The 25532-nt window shown below is 35.6% G+C and overlaps 1 protein-coding gene across 5 annotated transcripts in view; it reads right to left on the bottom strand.

The window, feature by feature from the left end:
- Positions 1-5840: 5840 nt before the first annotated feature.
- NAP1L1 (nucleosome assembly protein 1 like 1) overlaps positions 5841-25532 on the bottom strand; it is a 35275-nt gene continuing 15583 nt past the window's right edge. The window contains exons 3-16 of one of the 5 annotated variants that reach the window (XM_080661691.1): positions 24985-25070; positions 23176-23278; positions 16550-16691; positions 16007-16087; positions 15256-15384; positions 14132-14203; positions 13196-13335; positions 12608-12753; positions 12493-12512; positions 11711-11833; positions 11047-11076; positions 10494-10541; positions 9203-9272; positions 5841-8532 (exon numbers count right to left, since the gene is read on the bottom strand). In XM_080661691.1, coding sequence (XP_080517817.1) covers positions 9237-9272; positions 10494-10541; positions 11047-11076; positions 11711-11833; positions 12493-12512; positions 12608-12753; positions 13196-13335; positions 14132-14203; positions 15256-15384; positions 16007-16087; positions 16550-16691; positions 23176-23278; positions 24985-25070 — 1156 coding nt within the window. In that variant the 3' untranslated portion in view covers positions 5841-8532; positions 9203-9236. Of the gene's footprint in view, positions 8533-8603; positions 9273-10493; positions 10542-10722; positions 10819-11046; positions 11077-11710; positions 11834-12492; positions 12513-12607; positions 12754-13195; positions 13336-14131; positions 14204-15255; positions 15385-16006; positions 16088-16549; positions 16692-23175; positions 23279-24984; positions 25071-25532 lie in introns of those variants that run through there. The other 4 variants (XM_080661692.1, XM_080661694.1, XM_080661693.1 and 1 more) reach the window with 4 other exon arrangements.

Here is a 25532-nt window from a genome sequence, read left to right as displayed (position 1 = left end):
ACTAATAGTACCACTGAGTTTATGAATATTCACAGTCCAGCTGTCTTACTGGTTTCCTCAAAAGCAACTCAGTATGCAAGAATGTGACAGCTACAAAGGATCTTGGAGTATCTTGGTTGACATGAGATTGAAATGAGAATCAAGGACTTAACTTTCTACATGGCCCCATATAGTATTACTAGAGGCCTGGTGCATGGGTTGTGCACTGGTGGGGTCCCTCGGCCTGGCCTGCAGGAATTGGGCCGAAACCAGCTCTCTGACATCCCCCAATGGATCTCGGATTGCAAGAGGGCACAGGCCAGGCTGAGGAACCCCACCAGTGCACAATCGGGGCTGGGGAAGGACTGTGGGAGAGCTCCAGAGTGTGTCCGGTCCATCTCACCCAGTCCCAATTGGTTGGCTGGACCCCAGCAGCAAGCTAACCTATTGGACAGAGTGTCTGCCGCCTGGTGATCAGTGCATCATAGCGACTGGCTGGACGGTCAAACACTTAGCATATTATGCTTTTATTATATAGGACTAGTGGCCTGGTGCACAAAATTTGTGCATGGGGCGGGGTGGGGGCGGTGTTCCCACAGCCCGGCCTGCCGGGATTGGGCCTAAACTGGGAGTCGGACAACTGGCTCCTAACCACTCATCTGTCTGCCTGCCTGATCACCCCTAACTGCCTCTGCCTGCCTGATCTCACCCCCAACTGCCCGCCCCTGCCAAGCTGGTTGCCCCTAACTGCCCTCCCCTGCAGGCCTGATCTTGCCCCCAACTGTCCTCCTCTGCTGGCCAATTTGGTTCTGATTGGTCGGTTTCTATGCCAGTCAGTCTCTCTGGGCCTATCAATGGGGCCTGATCAGAAAGGTGGGGATGATCAGCAGCCCTGGTGGAGACCTGGAGAGAAATGAAGGTGTGGAACTGCTGGCCAGACTGGGAGAGAAGCAAATGCTGATCAAAAGCTGCCACAGAGGGTAATGGATCAGTCCCTGCTTCTCTCTTCAGGCCTCTCTCTGGCCCCGATTCACAGCCCCTTCAGCTGTCAGTGCTTGGTTGCTATGGCAACCCAATGCTGACTGCAGGACTGACTTCCAGTTGGTCCAGCCTTGGTTGTTACTGGTCATTACGGCCCAGGGTTTTAATATATTAGGGTGGTTGGTACACTGGAGGGAGTGCAGATAAATCCTGAGTAATGTACATATAAAAATTTGCTATATACTTACCATCTTTGAAGTACAATATTGGAAGTTAGGAAATCCAATCATGAGCAAGTATCCCTAGAGTACTTCTTGAAATAATAGAACCAGATCACAACTGAAGAGTAAATAAAAAGGTGACCATGTTGAACTTAATAAGACATATACACAAAAGGTCAGTTGCAGAAAGTGAATGAAAAGGCAGACAAGCAGGGCTGAAACTGCAAATACAGGCAAGATAGGTTGGGTTGCTGCTGCCTAAGTTGCTCTAAAGGTTCTAGGTCTACTCACCAAGGCAACTGAATAGCAAAGAACAAATCCAGCCTCTACAGTTTTGAAACACTTAAGTATTGACTAGCCTGATCCAAGCCGAAAATCACATCTGATCTCAACAGAAACCTCTCATAGCCCATATCCAGGGCTCCAGGTAGATATTAGAGATAAAGGACAGGCCAACAAATTATGACTTCACTTACCATTACCCTGAATAATTTCTGGACTCAGGAAAAGGCAAAATAAATAAGCATAAGAAAACATTTTTATTGACTTCAGAGAGGAAAGGGTGATAGAAATATCAATGAGAATCGATTGGCTGCCTCCTCCTGCGTGCCCTCTATTGAGGATCGAATCCGCAATCCAGGCATATGCCCTTAGTCAGAATTGAACCTGGGACCCTTCAATCAGCAGGCCTCTATCCACTGAGCCAAACTGGCTAGGACAATATGCATTTTAAAAAAATTTTTTAAATCTTTATTGTTCAGATTATTACAATTGTTCCTCCCCCCCATAGCTCCCCTCCACCCAGTTCCCACCCGACCCTCTGCCCTTATCACCCCCCCGTCCTCATCCATAGGTGTACGATTTTTGTCCAGTCTCTTCCTGCACCCCCACACCCCTTTCCCCCCGAGAATTGTTAGTGCACTCCCTTTCTATGCCCCAGATTCTATTATAGTCACCAATTTATTCTGTTCATCAGATTTTTTTATTCACTTGATTTTTAGATTCACTTGTTAATAGATATGTATTTGTTGTTCATAATTTTTATCTTTACTTTTTTCTTCTTCCTCTTCTTAAAGAACACCCTTCAGCATTTCATGTAATACTGGATTGGCGGTGATGAACTCCTTTAGCTTTTTCTTATCTGTGAAGCTCTTTATATGCCCTTCAGTTCTGAACGATAGTTTTGCTGGGTAGAGTAATCTTGGTTGTAGGTTCTTGCTATTCATCACTTTGAATATTTCTTGCCACTCCCGTCTGGCCTGCATAGTTTCTGTTGAGAAATCAGCTGATTAATCATATAGGTGCTCCCTTGTAGGTAACTGTTTTTCTCTTGCTGCTTTTAATATTGTCTTTCACTCTTGAAATTTTATGATGTCTTCATAGGGTCCTCTTTGGATTCCTTTTGTTTGGGGTTCTCTGCGCTTCCTGGACTTGTAAGACTATTTCTTTCACTAGGTGGGGGAAGTTTTCGGTCATTATTTCTTCAAATAGGTTTTCAGTATCTTGCTCTCTCTTCTTCTGGTACAACCATAATTCGGATGTTGGTACGCTTGAAGTTGTCCCAGAGGCTCCTTACACTATCTTCATATTTTTGGATTCTTTTTTTTTCTAGTTGGGGTTTTTTTTTTCTTCTTTGTATTTCAAATCTTTGACTTGATTCTTGAGATTCTCTAGTCTGCCATTGGATCTCTGTATATTATTTTTTATTTCAGTCAGTGTATGCTTAATTTCTAGTTGGTCCTTTTTCATATCCTCGAGGGTCTCACTAAATTTATTGGCCTTTTCTAAAAAATTCTTGAAAAACCTCATAACCGTGGTTTTGAACTCTATATCCAGTCGTTTGCTTTCCTCCATTTCTTTCATTTGTGACCTGTTTGTCTCTGCATTTTGGCTGCTTCCCTGTTGATAGAGTGGCTTTGTGTGCTAGGTGTCCTATAGGGCCCAGTGGCTCAGCCTCCCCAGTTGCCTGAGGCGGACACTCTTGATGCACCACTTTGTGGGCTGTGTGCAGTCTTGTAGTTAAGCCTTGATTGTTGTTGGTATCACTGGGAGGAATTGACCTCCAGGCCAATTGGCTGTGAGGATCAGCTGTGACTACGCTGGGAGAACTTGTGCTGGAGACACCCTTATGAGACAAGACTTGCAAAAGCCTCTGTGCTCAGCTTGGATGGGGTGGAGTCTCAGGGCAGATCAGACAGCAATGGTTTCCCGTCAGCCCTCCCCTAAGAGGCTCCTGGGTCTGTGTCCTGTGGTAATCGCTGCAAGCACCTCTGAGAGAAAGCTGCCCTCAAGTTTTGCCTGCAGCCAGACAGTCCAGTTTCTCCCCAAATGAGTCTGGGTCCCCAGATTATCGCCTGGAACTGGAGTTTAGAGCAGTCGGGAGCTTCTGTCTCCCTCCCGCTTGAGAAAGCCAGCATTGCACTCAGTTGCCAGCCCTCTCCTCGTGCCTCTGTACCTCTGCCTTCTGCAGCTCCTCTAAGTCTTAGTATGCTTTGTAGAATTTCCACTCAGCCAGCCTTCCTGTGGTTCTGGATGATGTCCGTTTTGTCTTTTAGTTGTAGTTTTGAAATTGTTGTGCGAGGCAGCAGTTTAGGCGTTTACCTATGCCGCCATTTTGTTTCTCTCAACATGCATTTTTTTTTTAATATTTTATTGCTATTTCACAGAGAGGAAAGGAGAGGGATAGAGAGCTAGAAACATCGATGAGAGAGAAACATCGATCAGCTGCCTCCTGCACACCTCCCACTGAGGATGTGCCCGCAACCAAGGTACATGCCCTTGACCGGAATCGAACCCGGGACCTTTCAGTCTGTAGGCCGACACTCTATCCACTGAGCCAAACCGGTTAGGGCTAAAGATTGATCTTAATCACAAACTCAGGATTTTGTTAGAATGCACACCTATTTAAGATTCAAGTATTCTGCAAATACCAGTATGTCCTCAGTGCTAACCAAATCTTTCACTACTTATCAAAACACTGAGCCTGAATAAACACAAATGGACTCTAAAGGCTGTTTAACCATTCTACTTTGCAGTGTAAGAACTATTTTATTCCAATGTCCATTAAATATGGCAATCATTTGTTTAGGGCCTACAAGGTTAGTCTTAAATTTACATTTTTCTTTTCTTTTCTACTCTTTTCTTATTCACGTAGAGCAACCTCATCTGCAATTCCCAATTGGATCAGTTACTCACCACCTAGATGAAGGTAGTTATAAATATGGACTCGGGCAAGGTTAGGAATCCCATTGTGCTGCATTAACTTTGAAGTGTCCAGTGTGTGTTTAGTTTCTGATGTTTCCCAAGTCTGTTGAAACACAGACATCCCAGAAATAAGCACATCCAGCACCCAGACTTGGATTCTAACTACCATTCCCCTTAAAGGTTTCCAGAGATCTTCGGAGAAATAGCCAATTTTAGGGCTGGGACAGAAAGTCTAACAACTGCTGCATTTAGAGCAGTGGTTCTCAACCTTTCTAATGCCGCGACCCTTTAATACAGTTCCTCATGTTGTGGTGACCCCCAAACTTACAATTATTTTCGTTGCTACTTCGTAACTGTAATTTTGCTACTGTTATGAACCGTAATGTAAATATTTGTTTTCTCCAATGGTCTTAGGCAACCCTGCTAGCGGTTCTCAACCTGTGGGTCTCGACCTGTAGAGCCTAAGACCATCGGAAAAGACAGATATTTACATTACAAGTCATAACAGTAGCAAAATTACAGTTATGAAGTAGCAACGAAAATAGTTTTATGGTTGGGGGTCACCACAACATGAGGAACTGTATTAAAGGGTCGCGGCATTAGAAAGGTTGAGAACCACTGATTTAGAGGATGAAAGGGCATGATGTCTGCAACTTTGTCAAAGTTTAAAAAAACAATGCATACACAATGTAAATTTATAGCAAAATCAATAAATGGTGATGAGGAAAGAATATACAGGAATTCTTTCAACTGTTAGAAAAAAACATTGATAAGCACCCCCTTCTGCCAAAATCCTGGTATTTTACTTCATTGCAGATAAAAGGAAATTTGCCCTGCTTTTGACAGGGTAGCCTCTAATTAGCCTGGAGGCCACTAGCATAAATGTCCTTTTATCTTGGTTTAAAAATTCTTGGAAGGTAATTTCACTTTTGAAATACTAAGGTAGTTTCCAGTGTTTTTAACACTTTAAAAAGTAACGATTTTCACCCTAGCCAGTTTGGCTCAGTGGATAGTCAGCCCATGGACTGAAGGGTCCACAGGTCCAATTTGTACAGGTCCAATTTGTACAGGCCCCGAGGGGCCTCATGTGGGAGGCAACCAATCAGTTTCTAGCTCTGTCTCCCTTCCACGATCTCTAAAAATCAACAGAAAAACATCCTCAGGTGAGGATTAACAACCAAGAAAAACTAATAGTTGCTATCCCCACAAAAGTAAACTATTTTGCCACTCCATGAAAAGCTCAGAGCTACAACTGCCTAATTTCATTATGACAAATTATGAATATTACTATCATTAACTCTTGCTGAGATCTGCCAACTTCTGGTCCTTTTATTTTCATCACTTGTTCCCAGTTCCTCCCTCTTGCTTTTAAGTTTAAAATACATGAAGATCTAAAAGCACTGCTTGATTTTAAGCAACATTTTATCCCACATTTCAAAATTAAACAACTGCATTAAGGACTTATTTCCTGCTGACAATTTATTATTTCTAAATTGTTAGACTCTGTTTCTCATTTTATACTTAAACACAAGATACAAAGAATGCTGTTATTTTTTGAAAATGTAATCAACTAAATACAATCAAAATTTCTCATGGATAAACACTTATCCTTCAATAATTTCACACTCCAACAAAGATGTTTCCATTTCTCTTAAGTTCTTAATCAGTCCAAGAACTTGGCTAAAATTTTATCCAATAACTGGATTTTTAAACCAGCATACAAAAAATCATCACTACATAGCTGAAAATTAATTTGTTAATTTCACCATCTAATTTTTAGCTATTAGTGTTTTAAGTAGCAAATCACCTAAATTATGAATATTTTTCAAAACAAAATGGTTTACAATTACCAAAATACAGTGAAGATTAAAAAAAAATAACTATACTAAATTCACATGCTTTTTCTTTTCAAAGGTTCCTATAAAAGAATGTACGTATGCTTCCTCTAAGCCAGTGGACGGCAAACTGTGGCTCGCGAGCCACGGTTTGCCACTCTGTTGACTAATGAGTTTGCCACCCACTGCTCTAAGCCAATCGTTTATTTTGTACATTTAAAATAACATCTAGTTTAAACAGTCAAAAATATAAATGCTACTATTTTTATAAGATCATCCCATAAAAATGGACTCAAATGCTAAACCATGTCCTGCAATCAAATAAAGAATATTTTAATATTAGTTTAATATTTCTGCATGCTTTCACAATTCAAAAGTTTTATATTTTTAATAATGGGAATTGCCTACAACTTGGATAAACCCACAAATTCAGTCTTAAAAGCAGCAGTAACATAGTTAATTCAATTATTGAGAACTTGGCAGCCAATGCCTGGGCTTGAGAAAACTAGTAACTGAAAATTTGAAGTCTCCTCAAAAATGTCTACAGTTAGCTCAGTAAGATCTGTAGAAGTCCTTTCTAGTCTTCCAATACAAACTCCATTCAGCAGGGCTTGGGAGGTTGCTCGTAATTTAAAAGTAATCAAATTTACAGACCATAATGGTCTAAGCACAGAATAGCCAACTCAAAACATCTCTACTCTCTGTTCTTACAAAAAGGTAGTATTTTTAATTTAAAAACCACCCAAAACATCACCAGTACATTTTATAAAATTAAATGCAAATTTTATTAAGGTCTTCCAATTACATATCTCAAATTTCTTGAATGGAATAGAACCTTTTGGAACTGGAGAGATGGCATAGATGAACACTGATATCCCTTGAAACCCCAACTTTATTAAGAGAACAATTCCTCTGCAAATCACATTGCCCTTTATATAACAAGATGAAATAGTATCTACTCCCTCACTTTGGCAATAGCTATTTCCTAAAGAAAAAAGAATATAGTGGTTTTGCTGCTTAAAGTTCATATAAAAATGAGAACCTATCTTTAGGTTAACATTTTTAAAGTTCATTTGTGTTCAAATGAACTATGGGTACAAAAAAAACATTAGCACAGAAGGTCTAATCAAAGCAACCAAAATCATTTTGAAAATGAAAAGGAAAAACATCAGGTGTTTTCATGGTATTTTTTCCCCCTATAAACTATTGCAATTGGTTAAGGACTTCCAGTAGTTAATTAAAATCTCAGGAGTGAAAAAGATAGTACTACACAAATAACAAAATGTATTCATTCACATTTTAAGACTGTAATACTCAATTTTCAAAATGGAAATGCTATCATTTCTAAAATGAACCTAATGTTATTTTATTACGAGCAGAAACTCTAAGCTGTTTTCCAATTACAATCCAATTAGTCCACTCTCACTGCCAAAACTTTTAAGTTCACCAGAAAAAATTAACAGTAATTAGCCTGAGGTATTTTAAATGTGGCTCTACAATATCAATTTAATGGGATTCCCCCTTCCCCTTTAAAAACGGCCTTACTTCTATTTTAGAACCATGATCTCTATGGTCATAACTAAAAATACCTAAAAACTATTCTTGGACCTTTGAAATAGTTGGTTATCCATCTACTTCTATTAAATAAGGAGCCACTAAAAGAGCACTGCCTGACCAGATCCAGAGTAAAGTACTTAACTTTTGTTTTCTGGTTTATTTAGCAAACTGCGGTAGACTAAAAGGCTGAATATCATACTTGTGGTGCAAAAAGTTCCAAATTTTTAAGCTTTCAAATAAGGTTGAGAAACATTTCATATATAATTTAAGTTAATATGCCTAACACGTGAGGTAGTTAAGTAAACAGTACTACCCATTTTAATACATAGTAAACAGAAGCATGGGTAAACAACATACTCATACTTTAAACAATAAGAACTGGAATTAATCAGAGGCTTGCGGCCTTCTCTCATTCTAACCAAAGGAAATAAAACTTAACTTACTCTTAAAAAAAATTACATCGTTTTTTTTCTTTTTTTATACTTTCTTTTTAAATGCAGTACACCTCTTCCAGAGTTGACACCCTTTTCTTCAATATGATAGTAAACTGGGTACAATACTTAATTCAAGCTAAGGCTTCACTTCTGCCTGAATTAGTACAAAATTATAAGACATTATCTTGTGAGAACTAAAATTATATTTGACATTTTTATTTTAGGCTACAAAAACAAGCAAACAAACAAACAACAAAAAACTTGAAATGAACTTGTCAAATGATGAAAATTCATCCTTTCCAGGGAAGCAGAAGGTAGACCCTACCACAAAGAAGAGATGTTTAATTAATGGAGGTTAAATTTAAAAGTACAGTTAAAAAAAAAAAAAGTTTAACGTCTGAAAATACTAAGTTTTATTCATCTCCCTATGGTAACTAATAACCATACAACTGAGTTAGGGTTCTTTATAGTTAACTATGTCACCTAAAATATTAAAAATCCATTGAACAATCAAATAGATGATACAGTCTTACTGGAAATTCTTAACCATAGATTGTCTTGACCAGTTTGTTTTCGTTTTTAAAAATGAATTGTTTCAGTATAGGCACTGCATTTCTATAACAAAGTAATGAAAGACAAAACTTAAACCCACTTAACTACCAGCTGAAAAAATACTTTGGTTCTTCAGAAAAAAATTAGCAAAACAAAAAAATCTGTTTCATTTAACAGTTAGTTTATTTTCATAGCTGTATCTAATAGTTACATGATAAAAATACCCCAGAAGAACCAAACTATATAGCAAGGAATGAAAATGTGTGAGAGAATTTCTGCATTCAACATATCTGGCAGAAAAACTAAATTTAGAAAGCTAGGTAGAACAAAATTGTCTTTAAAGTATCAATTCCTTCCTTTTAAAAAAATTACTGGGTCTACCAAGAAAATACAAAAACGTAAGTCTGTAAGTAAATAATAGTTGTGTTTAGGCTATTACAGTGCAGGTTATCCTCAAGGCCATACATCCTGCTTCACTGCTGCTTGCACTCTGCTGGGTTTTGATCCTTCTGTTAAAGGAAAACAATAAGTCAATCTATCTTTTTCTACCAGCTTCAGTTAATATTTCATTAGTAATTAACTACCTTATCACATTATCTCACCGCTGTCAAAAATTTGGCCAAATTCAAAAAAAAGGGTATTAGCAATGATAGCAAATTATTATTCAAACATAAGTAGATCATGAAAATGCTAAAATAAAATGCAAATTTTACACAATAGAATGAACTCCATAAAATGAGACAGAGCCTTAATCTTGAAAAATTAAATAACCAAGCAATTTGTTAGTTATAATAGCCATTATTTTTGCCTTTTTATAGATCAGTTACTCAAAAAATACTAATTCCATTCAAATTTAGCTGTTAGGAGTAAGTCATACCTGTTGGAATATTTAATTTGATTTATAACTATCTCCTCTTACCTGCCCAGTAGGTTAAAGTATCTTTGGATATTTTGTAGCATTTAGCAAATGAATGAATCAAAGAGAAACCAGTTTCAAAAAAATCCTGATAAAATGTCCTATGTATTTTGTAAGAAAACAAAGGTCTTTACTAACCCTGCTATGACAAAATTCCTGAGACTCAGATGGAGAAGGGAGGTGGTTGGTAGAATCTAACAGATAATACTGCTCCCCCAATCCCAAGTACTCCTACATTTAGATAATTTAAAAGCTGACCTTTGTTTATAAGCTTTCCTTTGGAGGGGAAACAGCCTAAAACCACAAGCTATAATTTAAAACGCTTCTTAAAAAATGTACATGATAGCATGCCATTAAAATAGAATCCTAGCCCAGCCGGTATGGTTCACTGGTTGAGCACTGACCTATATTATATACTAGGAAGTCAAAGTTGGATTCCAGGTCAGGGCACATGCCTGGGTTACAGGCTCAATCCCCAGTAAGGGGTGCTGGAGGCAGCCAATCAATGACTCTCATCATTGATGTTTCTCTCTCTCTCCCCACCCCTCCCTTCCTCTCTGAAAACAATAAAAGTGAAAAATAAAAAGGAGTCTAGGGCTTACTTAGCCTGGAATTTAAAAATATAAGGTCAGACCTAAAATAAGTTTCTGAAGAGATGCACTGAAATTAAGTGTATTGTTGAAATGCCAGTGAGGACTTTATACATTTAATGGGCTAGACATTTTTAATGGATAAAATTAAACTTTATATTAAGATATTAACTTTTATTTAACCTGCCTTAAATTTAATAGAAAACAGCGCTAATTATACTCACCTTTGAGTCATAGTCTGGATCATTTTCCTCATCTTCTTCTTCCCCTTCCTATATTAAAGTTCAAAATGCATCCATGAAGTAGGTACATAGTAGGCAAGAAATGGCTCATAATGTAGGAAGAATTTAATACAAGTTACTCTATAGGTCAATAGAATTTCATGATTACAGACTTTGGTGACAATGCAATTTATTATGAAAGCTTCTATTATGAAAAATTTCCCAACACAACTTGAGACATCCAGACAGCTTTTATTGAAAAGATTTACTGCAGCCAACGTGGAAAAAGTTTACTGCAGCTTTTGACTTCTTCAAAGAGCTGATAACCCTGCAGCAGAACAGAATTATTTGAAATAAAAAAAAATGTTCTGAGTTTTACAATTTATTTATTGAAACCTTATACATACATTGTTTGGCTGTAGATTCTAAAATCATATTTTTCCAAAAATGTTTTTATGCATTATCACAGAATAATGATTATAGCAAAGGAATACATAAGTCAAATTTGCTTCTCATTATGTTAAACAGTATTATTTGCTCATTTGGTAAACATTACCTCATCCGCTTCTTCACCTTCTTCATCATACTAAAAAAAGGAAAAAAAGGGTCAAGTTTGATGAAGTGAACAAACTTCTGAGAACATATTTACATCCATCATTGTATCCACTAGTATCTAAAAAAAGGAAAAATATTTTCCCTAAAGTGAATGATAAGTATGATGTAACAGTATTGTAAATATTACTTTCTTATACTTATGTGTGGAACACAATGCACAAAATGTCTATCTGAATTATTGCCATTTAGCAATAAAAGGCACCCAAACCTTTGAGGGCAACCTAATGTTACCTAAATCTTTAATTAATATTCCTTGGAATAAAAATTCTATGCTTCCTACTACTGTTATCTTAAGCACTAAAAAAAAGTTCTTGGCATGTTTTATTTGGTCAAAGACAAGAGCATAATAGATCTACAGTACTAACCAAACATTGTGCAGTTTCACTAATTCAGAGCAGTCTTCCTATTAGCAGAAAAATAAAAACTATAATAAATGAACCCAAAGAGGACCTATTTAAAACAACTCAGAAAAGTTATCTACAGGACATCAGGAATTATCCTAATAGCATTATTCTAAAAATTACAACAATTCATTAAAACTCTCACCAATTCTGATTACCATACCCTCACTAAATGATTTTATTACAGGATTCAGATCCACTCACATCATCATCATCATCTTCAATAGCTTCTCCAGTAAAGTACAACACTGATCTTGGGATTATACGCTCACGTAAAAAGTGACCAATTTCAAAGTCTGCAGCAAGGATAGCTTCAGCGTCATCATCCTATTTAAGAAAATCAAAAGCACAAAATTTAACTTTGTTATTTAAATCAGCACATGCAAGACTCTTGGGTTTAAATCATGAAGTAACTCTCAACTTCACTTTTAACTTTCTGTCATTTGAAAACTTACTTAAATGTGGTATGACCCAACAGTCATTTACAGTTTTTAATAAAAAGAAAGCAGAACAATGTATATACTCAGAAATTTGGGAAGTAAAAATTAGTGAACTAGCTATTGTTTATTTTTTATGGCTTAAAAGTAAAATATAAATAAAGCAACTTAATTACCTAACTGCAGTTTTCCTTTTAAAATATTAGTTACTGAAAACACCAAGTGGAATAATAGAATCTCACTCAGGCTTTCACAAATACATTCTAGTTTCAATAAGGAAGGAAACTATAGTCTTGAAAACTTTGAATCCCTCAAAGTATTTGCCAAGTCTCAAAAGAAAAGAAAATCTTGAGCGTTTCAGCATTTCTCAGTGAAAGTACTATGAGCATTTTGAATGTAACTTTTCAGATGCATCAAGAGCATCCCCATGCACTATAAACCTCAGAACAAAATGCTAGTAGCAACTACCCCACTCCCCACTTTTGAGAACCAGTCCTTTAATTTCATACACAGTAAACAATTCAACAATTAAATAGTAATTCAGCTTACCAGATCTCCACTCTCAGGAACTGCAAAATTGAGAAGAGAAATTCAAATGAATAAAAAAATTAAACAAAGCTTATAATAAAATAACCACCAATATGCAAACTAAAACACTATTTACCTTCAGGAGGGGCAAAAAAATTAAAGAACGAGTCATTAGAAACTGTTTTGGTCACAGTACGAACTGTCCCACGTCCCTTGTGTTTCTGTTTCTTTTTAATGGTTTTCAAAGTGACATTCTTCCCTTTTTTCCAATCTATCTGGCACCTTCCAAAACAAAGAGAGAGAAAAAAAAATCTCCTATCACAATTAACACATTACTTTCAAATGCTAAGATTTTCCCAAATAAATAGTATATTTAATTTCAAATTTTAGAGGGCAAAATTGGTCTAAATGCTTTCTATAGCAGTGTAAAGAGAAAAATTTTATTTCTAAACAAATTTTTTCAATAAACATATTTACAATCACCATAAACTCACAATATAATAAATTTAAATGTGCATTTCCTTTGGAGAAATGTAATAGTTCATAGGCCAAGAAGAATTCTAGGAAAATGGCTAAGTTCTCATATAACATTTTACTCAAATGTTTGGAGATAAACTATTTATGAATGTATCTAACACACAGACATAGAAATACCAATACCACAAATCATAAGTATTACAAATACAGTCTTAACATTCTGTTAATATAGTAAAATTAAACTCACCCTGTACAACCCATAATTTCTGGTCCATCAAAAGAAAAGGGATCAGAATCATCTGGTTCTGACCTCATTCTGTATGTCTTTGTCAACACTTCATTTGTGAAATATTCATTGGGTTCAAAGTGAAATTCTAAAACAAAACTCTTAAAAAAAAAGTATAAAAACGAATTAAATTCCTACATAATCAATTTCAATTCTTTAGTAAGTAAAGCTTTATCTTTAGTTTTTATAAACATAAAATTCTAAGTGACAGTGTTTTTCCCACTCTGGGAAACAGTCACATAAATCCCCATTATGTTAAAAGCAAAAATGGGCACAAAACTTAGTTCAGCATACAATACTATTTAGTAACATGTTTATGAAATAGGTTGGGCACATCTGAATAAACTGACCAGTCCTCATTCCTCTCTCCATCCCCACAAAGAGAAATGTTAAATCTTAGAGTAGAACCTAAGCTGGACAGAGAAAAGGCCCAACCTTATTACATGCCAATATAAGAATCTATAGCCTTTAGTAGCTTTGCCCATACTTTACATTATACTACTGATGATTTTGGGAAAAAGCTGTTCGTTGAGCTCTCATAATGGCAAATTAGGGACCCTCTAGTATCTTCTATTTTATGTAAGTCCCAGACACATGCCTAATTCAAAATAAGTACTTTCTTATTCATGTTTCCTTGGCATTATTTTTTAACACATTTTTAATCCAGAAACAATGATAGACTATATTTTGAAAATAGTTAAGAGGGAGGAAATGTTGCATCACATTATCAACATCTAAACATTTATTTCCTACCAATAATTAAGTATATCAAGTATCACTTTAATTTCTCCTCATCCCCATCTCTAACTCTTAAACGTCACACCTCTTTTTAGAAAGTTCCATTTATTTATCTGTAAATATCTGTTACAAAAATTGAAAGTATTTCAAAGTTTTTACCATAGGCTGGCCAGCATCTGAGAACTTCACTTTAATATCTTTCAAGTGCTTCAGAATAGGTTCATCATGTTCCTTCAAATTAAAAAAATTAAAAGAAAAAAAAATGAGTAATGTGGCATTTTAGGACTAGTGTTCTCTTACTGGACAATGAACACCGAGATGACTGACATTTTCAAGTTAAGTTTTATGGAGCAATGACTACTTCATTATCCAGATTGAATGGGCTGAAGAGCACAAAACCAAGTCTAAAATAGGCATGTTTGCTTTTAAATGTTTCCTGATTGATTGTGATTGTAACTGCTGCTCGTGTTCCTTTCCTTCTTTCTGCTTGATGTTTTCCTACTTGGTTAAAGTAGAATTTCTATAAGGAGTCATTGTTTTGAGATCATTTCTTTTTCTTGATACTAACTTCCAACAATCATAGTATCAGGAAACAAGGACTACAGTGCAGATGGCAGTGGCTCAAGAAATGCTTCTGATTATAAGACAATGTTCAGCAGAGAAAGTGACAACTGTAAAAGAGTTAAAGATAGCCCAGCTGGTGTGGCTCAGTAGTTCAGCGTCAACCTATGAACCAAGAGGTCAAAGTTCAATTCCCGGTCAGGGTTGCAGGCTCTATCCCTAGTGTGTGGCATGCAGGAAGCAGCCAATCAATGATTCTGTCTCATCATTGATGTTTCTCTTTCCCCCTCTCCCTTCTCTCTAAAGTCAATAAAAATATGTATTTTTTACAGCGTTCTTATAAAATACAAACGTACTTTAGAATAGCTGTTTCAGACTGAAAAGGTCTTTTGGGTAAAACAATTGACATGGTTAAGTCTCTTACATCCCACCTACACACTAAGCATCTGAGACAGAAGGCACAAAGCTATTGTCTGAGAAAGCACAAGACAATAATGACCAATTATTAAAGGGACTATTTCGTTATCTATTTTTTTAAATGAATCATAATTTATTTGGTTACATTAAAAAAAGCTGCAATTTCCCCTCTACAGACAACAGCTGTTTCAAAAGAAAGCAACCATTCTACAAATATCAACTATGGAAAGACTAGTCATCAAACATTTATATTTCAAAGGTTTACACTCTATGAGGTAACCTGATATTTTTATGAGTAATATTACCTGAACCATATCACTGAGCAAGTCAACATTCTTAAAAACAGTCAACCAAAATTCAGGAATTCCCTTGGGGTCTTGTTTTTCTTCATCCTTTTTCTCATCTTCAACTTTGACCTTTTCTTTCAGCTCCTCCTTGATAAATAACAGCATACATTACTGAAAACCTAAATTAAACCTCTTGATAAAATCTTATACATCCCCTTAAATTAAATGTAGTGGCATATGTATAGAAACCAACAAACCCTCAATCACTAATTATAACTTTCAGCCCAAACAGTTCTAGTCCAATTGTGTAAACACTGCTGTTACCCATACCAAACCTTACTTTTATAAATATTGCTACAACTATACTGCTCCCAAAGAGAACCACTAGGACTATGAGGTGTAGAAAAAAGTTTAGAAAAATAATTTTTTAAAGTCATGAAAAATAATTACTTTTAAGCATAGTAAACAGGAAAAGCAAAAGAAATATAAACCTTGTCCAATGTTTTATCCCTTGATGTTTTCTTATAAAAATATTATATTCTCTTAAGCAAACAATATTAAAATAGCAATTCTGGAGAAACAGGGTCATTTAACAGAGCACTGGATTTGTGTCTCAGCTCTGCCATTATTAGTTGTGGGCAAGTCACTTAGACGCCTCCATTTCTTCACTTGAAAAAAAGGGAACAATCCTTTGTATGTCATCATGAGTTTGAAGGAAATGCTTTCATTCCCAAAGTATAAAACACCCCAAATTAAAGTTGGTACCAACCGAAATGTCATCTTCCTCATCTGGTTTCCATTCACATTCTTCTTCCGTAGGTTCATAAATTGCATTAATGATCTCAAATCGCTAAAATGATTGAAGAAAAAAAAGCTTAAATGATATCCAAGCTAAAAACTAGCTGTTTCTCATTAGGAACCCATAGATTTTAATTAATGCATACCATAACTTGAATTGCTATTATTGATAGTTTCCCAAATACATCTAATAACCATTTTTGCTGAGAGCTAAAAAAAGTTTATTTCTGGCCCTGGCCAATGTGGCTCAGTTGGTTGGGCATCGTCCTGTGCACTGCCAGTTCGATTCCCCGTCAGAGCACATGCCCAAGGTGTGGGCTCGATCCCAAGGTAGGGTGTGTGCAGGAAGCACCCAAGTGATGTTTCGCTCTTATATTGATGTTTCTCTTTCTCTCTCTCTTCCTTCCTCTCTAAAAATCAATAAGAAATCTTAAAAAAAAATTTTTTTTGCTTCTGGAGCTTTATTACCTTCTCAAATTTTACATATGTAAAACAAAGTAATAGAAAGCATTACCTTATCAAATAAAGGCTGATAGAGAACAGCATACTTTCTTTCAAGATCATGAACTTCCTCATAGAACTTGGCTTCTATCTGTGCACATTTAACTTGAAGGTTTTTGAGAGCATTCACTCGTCTTTTAACTACCTTAGGCAAGCTGAAAGGTTAGAAAGCATCAATTACATAGCATACCAGTAAGATACAAGTTACACTTCTTTTATCATATTGAAATTGAAGCATAATAGGTTTCCTATTTGAAGCAAAGATATACTAACTCAAAATAATTAAACTTTAAGAGGTATAAATGCATGGGTCTCTGTACTATAAAAGTTCAAAAGTAGATATTTAGCCAAGTACATTAAACTGATGGGGAAATGTAAATCAGATTATCAACCCAGACATTTCATTGTACTCAAGTTCAGCTTTGTTCTTACGCATTGGCATCTCAGCTGTAAAATACAGCCTATCTTCTAAAGTTAAAAAGTCTGGCCCTAGCCAGTTTGGCTCAGTGGATAGAGCATTGGCCTGCAGACTGAAGTGTCCCAGGTTCAATTCTGGTCAAGGGCATGTACCTCGGCTGTAGGCTCCTCTCTGGCCCAGGCCCTGGTCAGGGCTCGTACAGGAGGCAACCAATCGATGTGTTTCTGTCACATTGATTTTTCTCTCTATCTTTCCCCCTCTCTAAAATAATCAATGGAAAAATATCCTCGAGTGAGGATTAAAAAAAGAAAAGAAAAAAGCAGCCATGAAATGACAATGCTAAATGATAACCTGAACTTTCTTAAAACAAAAAAACAAAACAATATCTCACTTGTACAAGTTAGTATTAGAGGAAAGGAAAGAAGCATATGTATACTGGTAAACAGGACAGTACCCTACACCATTATTTTCTATTGTAGTCTCTAATTTGGAATTTGAAATTAAATAAGACTATAATATTTTATGACGAGGGGACATTTTTTTTTTAACTAACAGCTTTATTGAGATGTAACTCATGTATTATACAATTTACTATAGCACATAGATATTTAAAAGGTTATACACACCTAGTCTGTGAGCCCCTCAAAGAATGCTTACATGTATGAACCCCTCTACCTCCCAAAATATGCTAACATTCAAAATTTACCTAACTTCAGTAAATCTGTACAACCGATCTAGAATCCAGATTAGAATTTCCTGCCATAGACAGATTGTTGTAAATCAAGTATCTTACTAAATCACTTTAGTTAAGATAATCAAGTAAAGCCCTGGCTGGTTTGGCTCAGTGGATAGAGCGTCAGTCTGCGGACTGAAGAGTCCCAGGTTCAATTCCGGTCAAGGGCACATGCCTGGGTTGTGGACTCAATCTCCAGTAGGGGGTGTGCAGGAGGCAACTGATCAATGATTCTCTCTCATCACTGATGTTTCTATCTCTCTTTCCCTCTCCCTTCCTCTCTGAAATCAATAAAAATATATTTTTTAAAAAAAGATAACCAAGCAAAAAAATAAATACCAAAACATTATCAACTTTATTTCTTACAAACAAAAAGCTTAATGTTCTGTCATTGGGCTTCTGGCCTCTACTCCCACTCCGATGTGCACATATACATGTACATATACCATACATGCACATATACACAAGCAACTTCTAAGATTGAAGTCTGTGTTTAACCGGTATAGGGGTTGAGCTACCACCTGGGAAAACACCCTAGAATGACCAGAGTGGGTAGCCTTTAAGTTCTGCGCTTGCCTTTCAACACTCATTGCTGTCCCCTTCACCCTTCAGAGCCCAGTGCCAGTGTTTCTAGAATAACATAGATTTGATGAAAACTGGACTGACTCAAAACCCACAAGCACTGACTCCACCCCCTTCAATCCAGATACAATGGATTACAACCAGGAGACTGCCTCCTCCCAAAGCAGCCAAAAAATTGCCCAGAATTGTCAGCAAACTTTAAATCCGAAGTAACTGAAACTCTCCTTAGGTTCATCTCATCCCCTTCTCCTTAAACTCTACAGGATTGTCACAAACCAGAGTCTGATCTTCATTCCTCCCTCAATACTTGTCATAATCCCTAAGCTCTAAGGCCAAAATAACTAGACACTTGAGTACAGAATGAATGAAATACTTATCACCTGAAGCAGAATTATTAGACTAAGAATTTCAACAGAATATATATACTTAGAGAATAGGGAAGATAGTAGCAGTATGAGACAAGACCAAGAAATCTGAAACAAGACAGGATTATTATGAAAAATGCAGTAACTAAAATGACCAACAAATAGGATAAACAAGACAGGTTCAACTGAAGAAAGTCTGAGGTTGAAAAGCTCTCCAGATAGGAGAGACAGAAAAGCTATGAGATATGAATGACGTTAACAATAGCTAAAAAACAAAGGGCGGTGAATATCTAAAAAAAAAAAAGAGAGAGAGAGAATTTCTCAAAGTTAAAAAGCAGTATGAAAATCTTTACCCTAACCCCAGACATGTTAATGAGATTTATGATTATCAAAGACAAAAGAAAATTCTAAGAGTTCAATGAAGAAAACAAATAACCTACAAAAAAAAAAATCAAACTGACATAAGGCTTCAAAAGAAAATACTGTATATATACAAGAATAAAGTGAAATTTTAAGATAATTGAGAACTTTAAGAAATAATTTGTAAGTTTAAAAAAAATCCAGGAGAGGCTATAGATAGAGGGTGTTCAAATACCTTGGGAAATTTTACTGTTGCCTTAAAAGAAAGAAACAGGACTAGAAGTTATTTATAAACAATATAGATATTGGTGAATTTAAAAAATCAACAGGGGTAAATAAAATTAGGTATTGGGTTATAAGCCACTCTCCTATAAGAACAACAAAAAAGGAATGCATTTAACTTTGAAATCAGAAGTCACCTTTTGTTCTATTCAATGGAAAACAGAAAAACCCAACAATAAATTTAAAAATAAGGAAAATATGGTAGCAATTGAGACCAAATTATTACCACTTTTAAGAAATGTAGAGTTGAAATTATTAATAATGAAGCAAACATTCACATTAGAGTAAGATACAAGGATGGAAAAAGACATGCCAGGTAAATAAAACCCAAAAGAAAACTATCTTAATCTCAAAACAATTTACGACACAATCCACAACTGATGGATTCACAGTGAGAACAGATAAATTAAGATTTTTAACACATCCTTCCCAGACTATTAGATCAAGCATACAATAATGAGAAGTAAGAAGAACCCAAACAACAAAATGAATAAGCTTGGGCAATTAATTTAAGCATATAGATCTTCATATTTAACACTCACAGAACATTTACAAAAACAGATTAAGGTCAAAGATACAAATTAATCTCTTTAAAAAATTAAATGAACTAAGCATTCAATTAAAAAATTATAAACAGAAATTGGAAAATTAGAAATAATAAGGAAATAATATTAAAGCCACAGAAAGAGCAGCAATTAACAAATATATATACGAAAATAAAAAATCAAAAGCTGGTTCTAAAAAACAAGTAAGATTGAGGCAACTGGCAAAACTGATGAAGATGCAAAATACAAAGGGAAAATTAATCACAGATTTTAAAAAATAGCATGAATTACTGGTATATACTAATCAATTTTAAACTTGGTAAAATGCATCCATTATTTAGAAGAATATAAACTTTGAAATTGGCATAAGAGAACTTGAAGAGGCCAATTAGATTTAAAAAATAAGAAAAAATTTCCCAGAACCTTTCTTCCCAAATCTCAAAGATCCAAGTCAATTTTTAGAAGAGTTCTACCAACGGTTCAAGAAACAGTTACTTTCTATCTTATACAAGTCATTTCAGGAAACAGGAAAAAAAGTAAAAGCAGCCATGTTCATTTCATTAGGCAGTCCAAATCTTGACTCTAAAACCAGGGGATAGAATTACCACCCTTGAAAGTTTTTTTATTGTACATCCATACATGCATATATTCATTTCACGAATGAATAAAGATCCTGAATAAATGTATTAACTACCCAACTCAATGATGTAACAATACATCATGATTAAGCTTATTCCAGGAATGTGAGGTTAGTTTGATATCCAAACTATGTATTTCAAAAAATATATACTTAATATGTACTTAATGATTCAAAGGAAAAGTCAGAAGACCATCTAAACTGATATAAAAAAAAGGTCATAAAAATCATAGACACAAAATTTAATGGAGATTTTATATTCATTCCTGGTTAAGGTTAGAAATAAGATAAAGATGCCCATTTTAACACTGATGCTTACCATAATATTGGCCAATGTTATAAATAAAGAAAAACAAACATGTGGTTTAGCGTAGCATTGAAGATTACAGCTAAAACTGCCAGTATTTTCAGGTAAGATCTTTTACCCGTTGGAGAAAATATAGAATAAATTACTATAGTAAGTGTACCAAGATTTCCAATACAAAATCAACTTTAAAAAAAAAAAAATCAAGAGCCCTCCTTCTCTGCATCAAGAACAGCCAGCCATAAAATACATTAAAATATTAAGATACTATTCACAATAGCAACACAACTAAGGTATATAGGAATTAACCAAAAACAGACTATATAGAAAAGCTATAATAAAGGACAGTCTGATCTGAATAAATACAAGGATATGGATGAAACCATTTAATATGAAAAATGATATAATCCCTACCATGCTAATATATTTAATTATTCAATGCAATAGCTATCAAAAATTTTAGTTTGGGCCTGGCTGGTTTGGCTCAGTGGATAGAACATCAGCCCACAGACTGAAGGATCCTGGGTTCGATTTCGGTCAAAGGCATGTACCTCGGTTGCAGGCTCGATCCCTGACCATGGTTGGGCGCAAGTGGTAGGCAGCCAATCAATGTGTCCTTCTCATATCGATGTTTCTCTGTCTCTTCCTCTCCCCCTCCTTCCACTCCCTAAAAAAATCAATGGAGCGCTGGCCGATTTGGCTCAGTGGCTAGAGCGTCAGCCTGCGGACTCAAGAGTCCCAGGTTCGATTCCTGTCAAGGGCATGTACCTTGGTTGGAGGCACATACCCAGTGGGGAGTGGGCAGGAGGTAGCTGATCAATGTTTCTCTCTCATCGATGTTTCTAACTCTCTATCCCTCTCCCTCTCTGTAAAAAAAAAAAAATCAATAAAATATATTTTAAAAAATCAATGGAAAAATATCCTTAGGTGAGGATTAACAAAACAAAACGAAATTTTAGTTGTTTGTTTTTTGAACGAACCCTGATAAACTTACTGTCATTCATGTATGTATGATAAAGGTCTACAGATGGTTAGGTCAAACCACGAAGCGAGTGGGAGTAGAGAGCTTGTGTGAGGTGAGGGGTGGCAGAAGAAAGCAACTCATCCTGCCAGATACTAAAACATACTATATAAAGCCATGGTAATTAAGTGTGACAATGACAAAACAAGAGGATAAAAAAACAAACAAACAAAAATCAATGAAACAGCAGAGTCCTGCTCAAAGATAAACATACGAGTTTATAAAAAAAGTGATATGCAATAAATGTGCTAGCACACTAAAAAAGAAAAAAAAAATGAATGCCTATTCACATTAAATACAAAGATGTACCCTAGAGGAATTGAAGACCTAATGTTAAAACTAGTCAATCGGAAATAGAGAAGGAACTAGGAGAGACTTAACTTCAAAAGAACAAATCATAGGTAAAAATTGAATAAACATAAAAAATAATAATTTTGTTCAATAGAGGGTGCTATGTGTAAAGTAAGTAAAAATGACTAATAAGGGATTAATACCTAGAATACATAAGAAACCCTGCAAAACAAGAAAAAGACAGTAAGCCCAAAATAGGAAAAAGGGCAAAGGATACAAATGAGCAACCTAAAAGCCTCACAATCATGATGAGAAAAATTCATCAGAAATCAGGAAATCCAAATAAAATAAGCCTGCACCTCTTCAGTTGGTAAAAGTAAAAAACTATAAAGCTGAATGATGCCAACTGTTGGAAAGGACACAAAGATAAAGCAACCTTCATTGTACTGGATACAGTCATCCTAGAAAGCTAGCTGGAAGTACTTAAGGCTTGCAAAGCCCAGAACTAGCAATTCCACTGATAAGTACAAATCTCAAAAATATTCTTACATAGTTCCTTAAGAGGAAATGTACAATGACCATTACAATGGACTTCGTGTTGATAGAGCTTGGAGGCAATCTAGTTATCCATCAAAGAAAACGCATATAATAAAAAACATGGTGGACAAACACCAAGGAGATCTAGGAAACATTTAGAGGCTAAGCTACTAGAGATACATATAGATAACAGCATGGATGGATCTGAAAATCATAAAGCCATATAAAAAATTGCAAGCAGAATAGAATATTTCAGCTATTACTAATGATTTATATTGCCAACAAATTAAATAAGAAATCTGTTATTTCTTCTAATTCTGTGCATTTCTAATAAAACTTCTAAATAAATCTCAGAAATGATTAAGATCAGTATACTTCCTGTGGAAACGAAATTAAACTTTAAAAAGACCAACTCTAAATTGTTGGTACTTAGCAAAACCTAGATATTAACAAACATGAGCTTTCCACTATTACGTACATAAGTCCCAGATGGCCTTAAAAATAGTTACACCTGCAATGTTGATTACAGAAAGAGAAATAAGAACTATGAAAAAGAACTTGTACCTTTCAATGTATCCTGTTGGTGTTTCTACCAGACCATCAAGTCTTTCTTGGAGGGCTGCAAGAATCTGAGGATTTTGCATCATCTGAACAGTCAGCTGACGCGCTTAAAAAAAAGGGGGAGGGGGGCATCGAAAGAAGGATTTTATGAAAACGTATTATGCTATTTTAATAGGACAATCCAATCATGAGGTTTCCTGACTAGCTGGTAGGAGTAGAGATGAGCAGCAAGCTAAAGAAAATTCACCCTAGGAAAACCTAATGTTCAGATTCCTAATGATTTCTAATGCATGCCATGTCTCAAGACCATTTACACAACTTCTATCAACAGTATTCCTTCTCTTACTACTACCATCTTATGTTTCAGCCATCTTGCATTTTGGGATGTTCATAGTTTCATCCAGATGCCTACCTATGACTCGATAATTCTTCGAAGGCAGACAACACATTATCAGAAAACTGCAAATATAGTGACAGTTTGGAGCCTGGGAAAAAGTACAATGAGTAACCTAAATTATTTATTTGATGTTTGTTTATATAATGTGCCTGTGTATGTCTCAATAGAGAAAGTTAACAGTTGAGATAAGTCAAAGGTTGTAACTAAAACCAATCAAAATTTGGTTATCAGCATGTCTCGAAATTATACTTAATCCAAATGTAAGCTAGATATATGCAAAAATTAGTTTGCTATCTTCTTCAACAGACATTACCCAAAATTTCCATCTAATTTTTCCAATTGTGTTTTCAAATGACTGCTAATATTAATTTGATTATTAGATGTACAGTTGTGATAACCCATGTCTTCAGAATATCAATACCGGCCACTAAGGACACATGGTCTGTTATCTTTTAAGAAAATGTTGCATAATGAAAGCTAAAACTAAGTTCACTAGTCTTAACAATTAACCTCATTCTGGCTTAAAAATGAAAAGTTGAGCCGAAACCGGTTTGGCTCAGTGGATAGAGCGTCAGCCTGCGGACTGAAGGGTCCCGGGTTCGATTCCGGTCAAGGGCATGTACCTTGGTTGCGGGCACATCCCCAGTGGGAGGTGTGCAGGAGGCAGCTGATCGATGTTTCTCTCTCATCGATGTTTCTAGCTCTCTATCCCTCTCCCTTCCTCTCTGTAAAAATATCAATAAAATATATTTATTAAAAAAAAAGAAAAGAAAAGTTGATTCATCTGTTACCTTAATATTCTTGGTTTCTATCTATAGGACAAAACCTAAAGTAATTCCATACCACCATCACTAATTTTAATGTCTCTTTTTTGGTTGGATTAAAAAGGGCATGGGCGTGCACGCGTGCGCGCGCGCACACACACACACACACACACTATATATATATTGTCTACATATTAAATACGAAACATTTTCAAGTAAATCTAAACAAATGGTATTTGTATAGAAGCATCACCAAAAACAACTCCCAACATCTCTAACATTTCTAAATTCAGACAAAACTCATGGGTAGCTAAGCTGTTTGACCCAACTATGCCATGTCACTCTAGCAGTAGAGGGTACAAACACAGTGACTTCTGAGGGATCACTATACTCACACCTTCCTCCTTTACTATCATTTCATCCCCATCTTCCTCTTGTCCTCCTTTCTTTCTTCCCTCCCCCAACATCAAACTGTTACTAAACTGAGGTACGGGCTGGGGGATAAGGATCAAAAAGAGAACGGTATTTATTACTACCCTCTAGAACAGCAGTCGCCAACCAGTGGTCCGTGAGGTCTGAAAGGTTGGCGACCGCTGCTCTGGAAGACAAGTGCCAGTAATCACTAGAGCCTGAAAAAATTTAAAATAATACCTTTGATTTTTGTTTCTTCACCAGTTTCTTCTTCTTCTACTTCTTCAACATCATCCAAATCTTGATCAAGTTCAGACTGTTCTTTGCTACAATATCATAGTATCACACCAAGGTTCAAATGTACCAAATTACCGAAAATATAAAATATGTAGAAATACTTCAATTCATTTCCTAGGTTGATATGCCTTTTTCAAAAATATGAAATAGAAAATCCAAAAGGTAATTCTGTTTTCTTTCTAACTTCATATGTAAACAAGTACAAATATTTTTAAATTTCTTTTAAAAGCATGTGGTCAAATATAAAGGTTATACTTCAAGCTTTAAAAATATGGTTTAACAGGTTTTGGTTCAGAGAATGTGATGTCAGGAAGTATGTTTCCTACCCAATATCTATTGATTTTTCTTAGTAACAGCACCATAATATTATATGAGATGGCAATTTACAAAGCTAGAAAAAAATCTACATTTCCCAGCCTACCTTTTAGTTAGCGTGTGGCTTACATGACTAGATTTTAGCAGTAAGAGAAAACGTAGTAATACAGAACTTT

Source organism: Plecotus auritus, assembly GCF_963455305.1.
Source record: "Plecotus auritus genome assembly, chromosome: 3".
Taxonomy (NCBI): domain Eukaryota; kingdom Metazoa; phylum Chordata; class Mammalia; order Chiroptera; family Vespertilionidae; genus Plecotus; species Plecotus auritus.
Note: the sequence above shows the minus strand (reverse complement) of the source record. Positions and strands in the feature narration are given on the sequence as shown.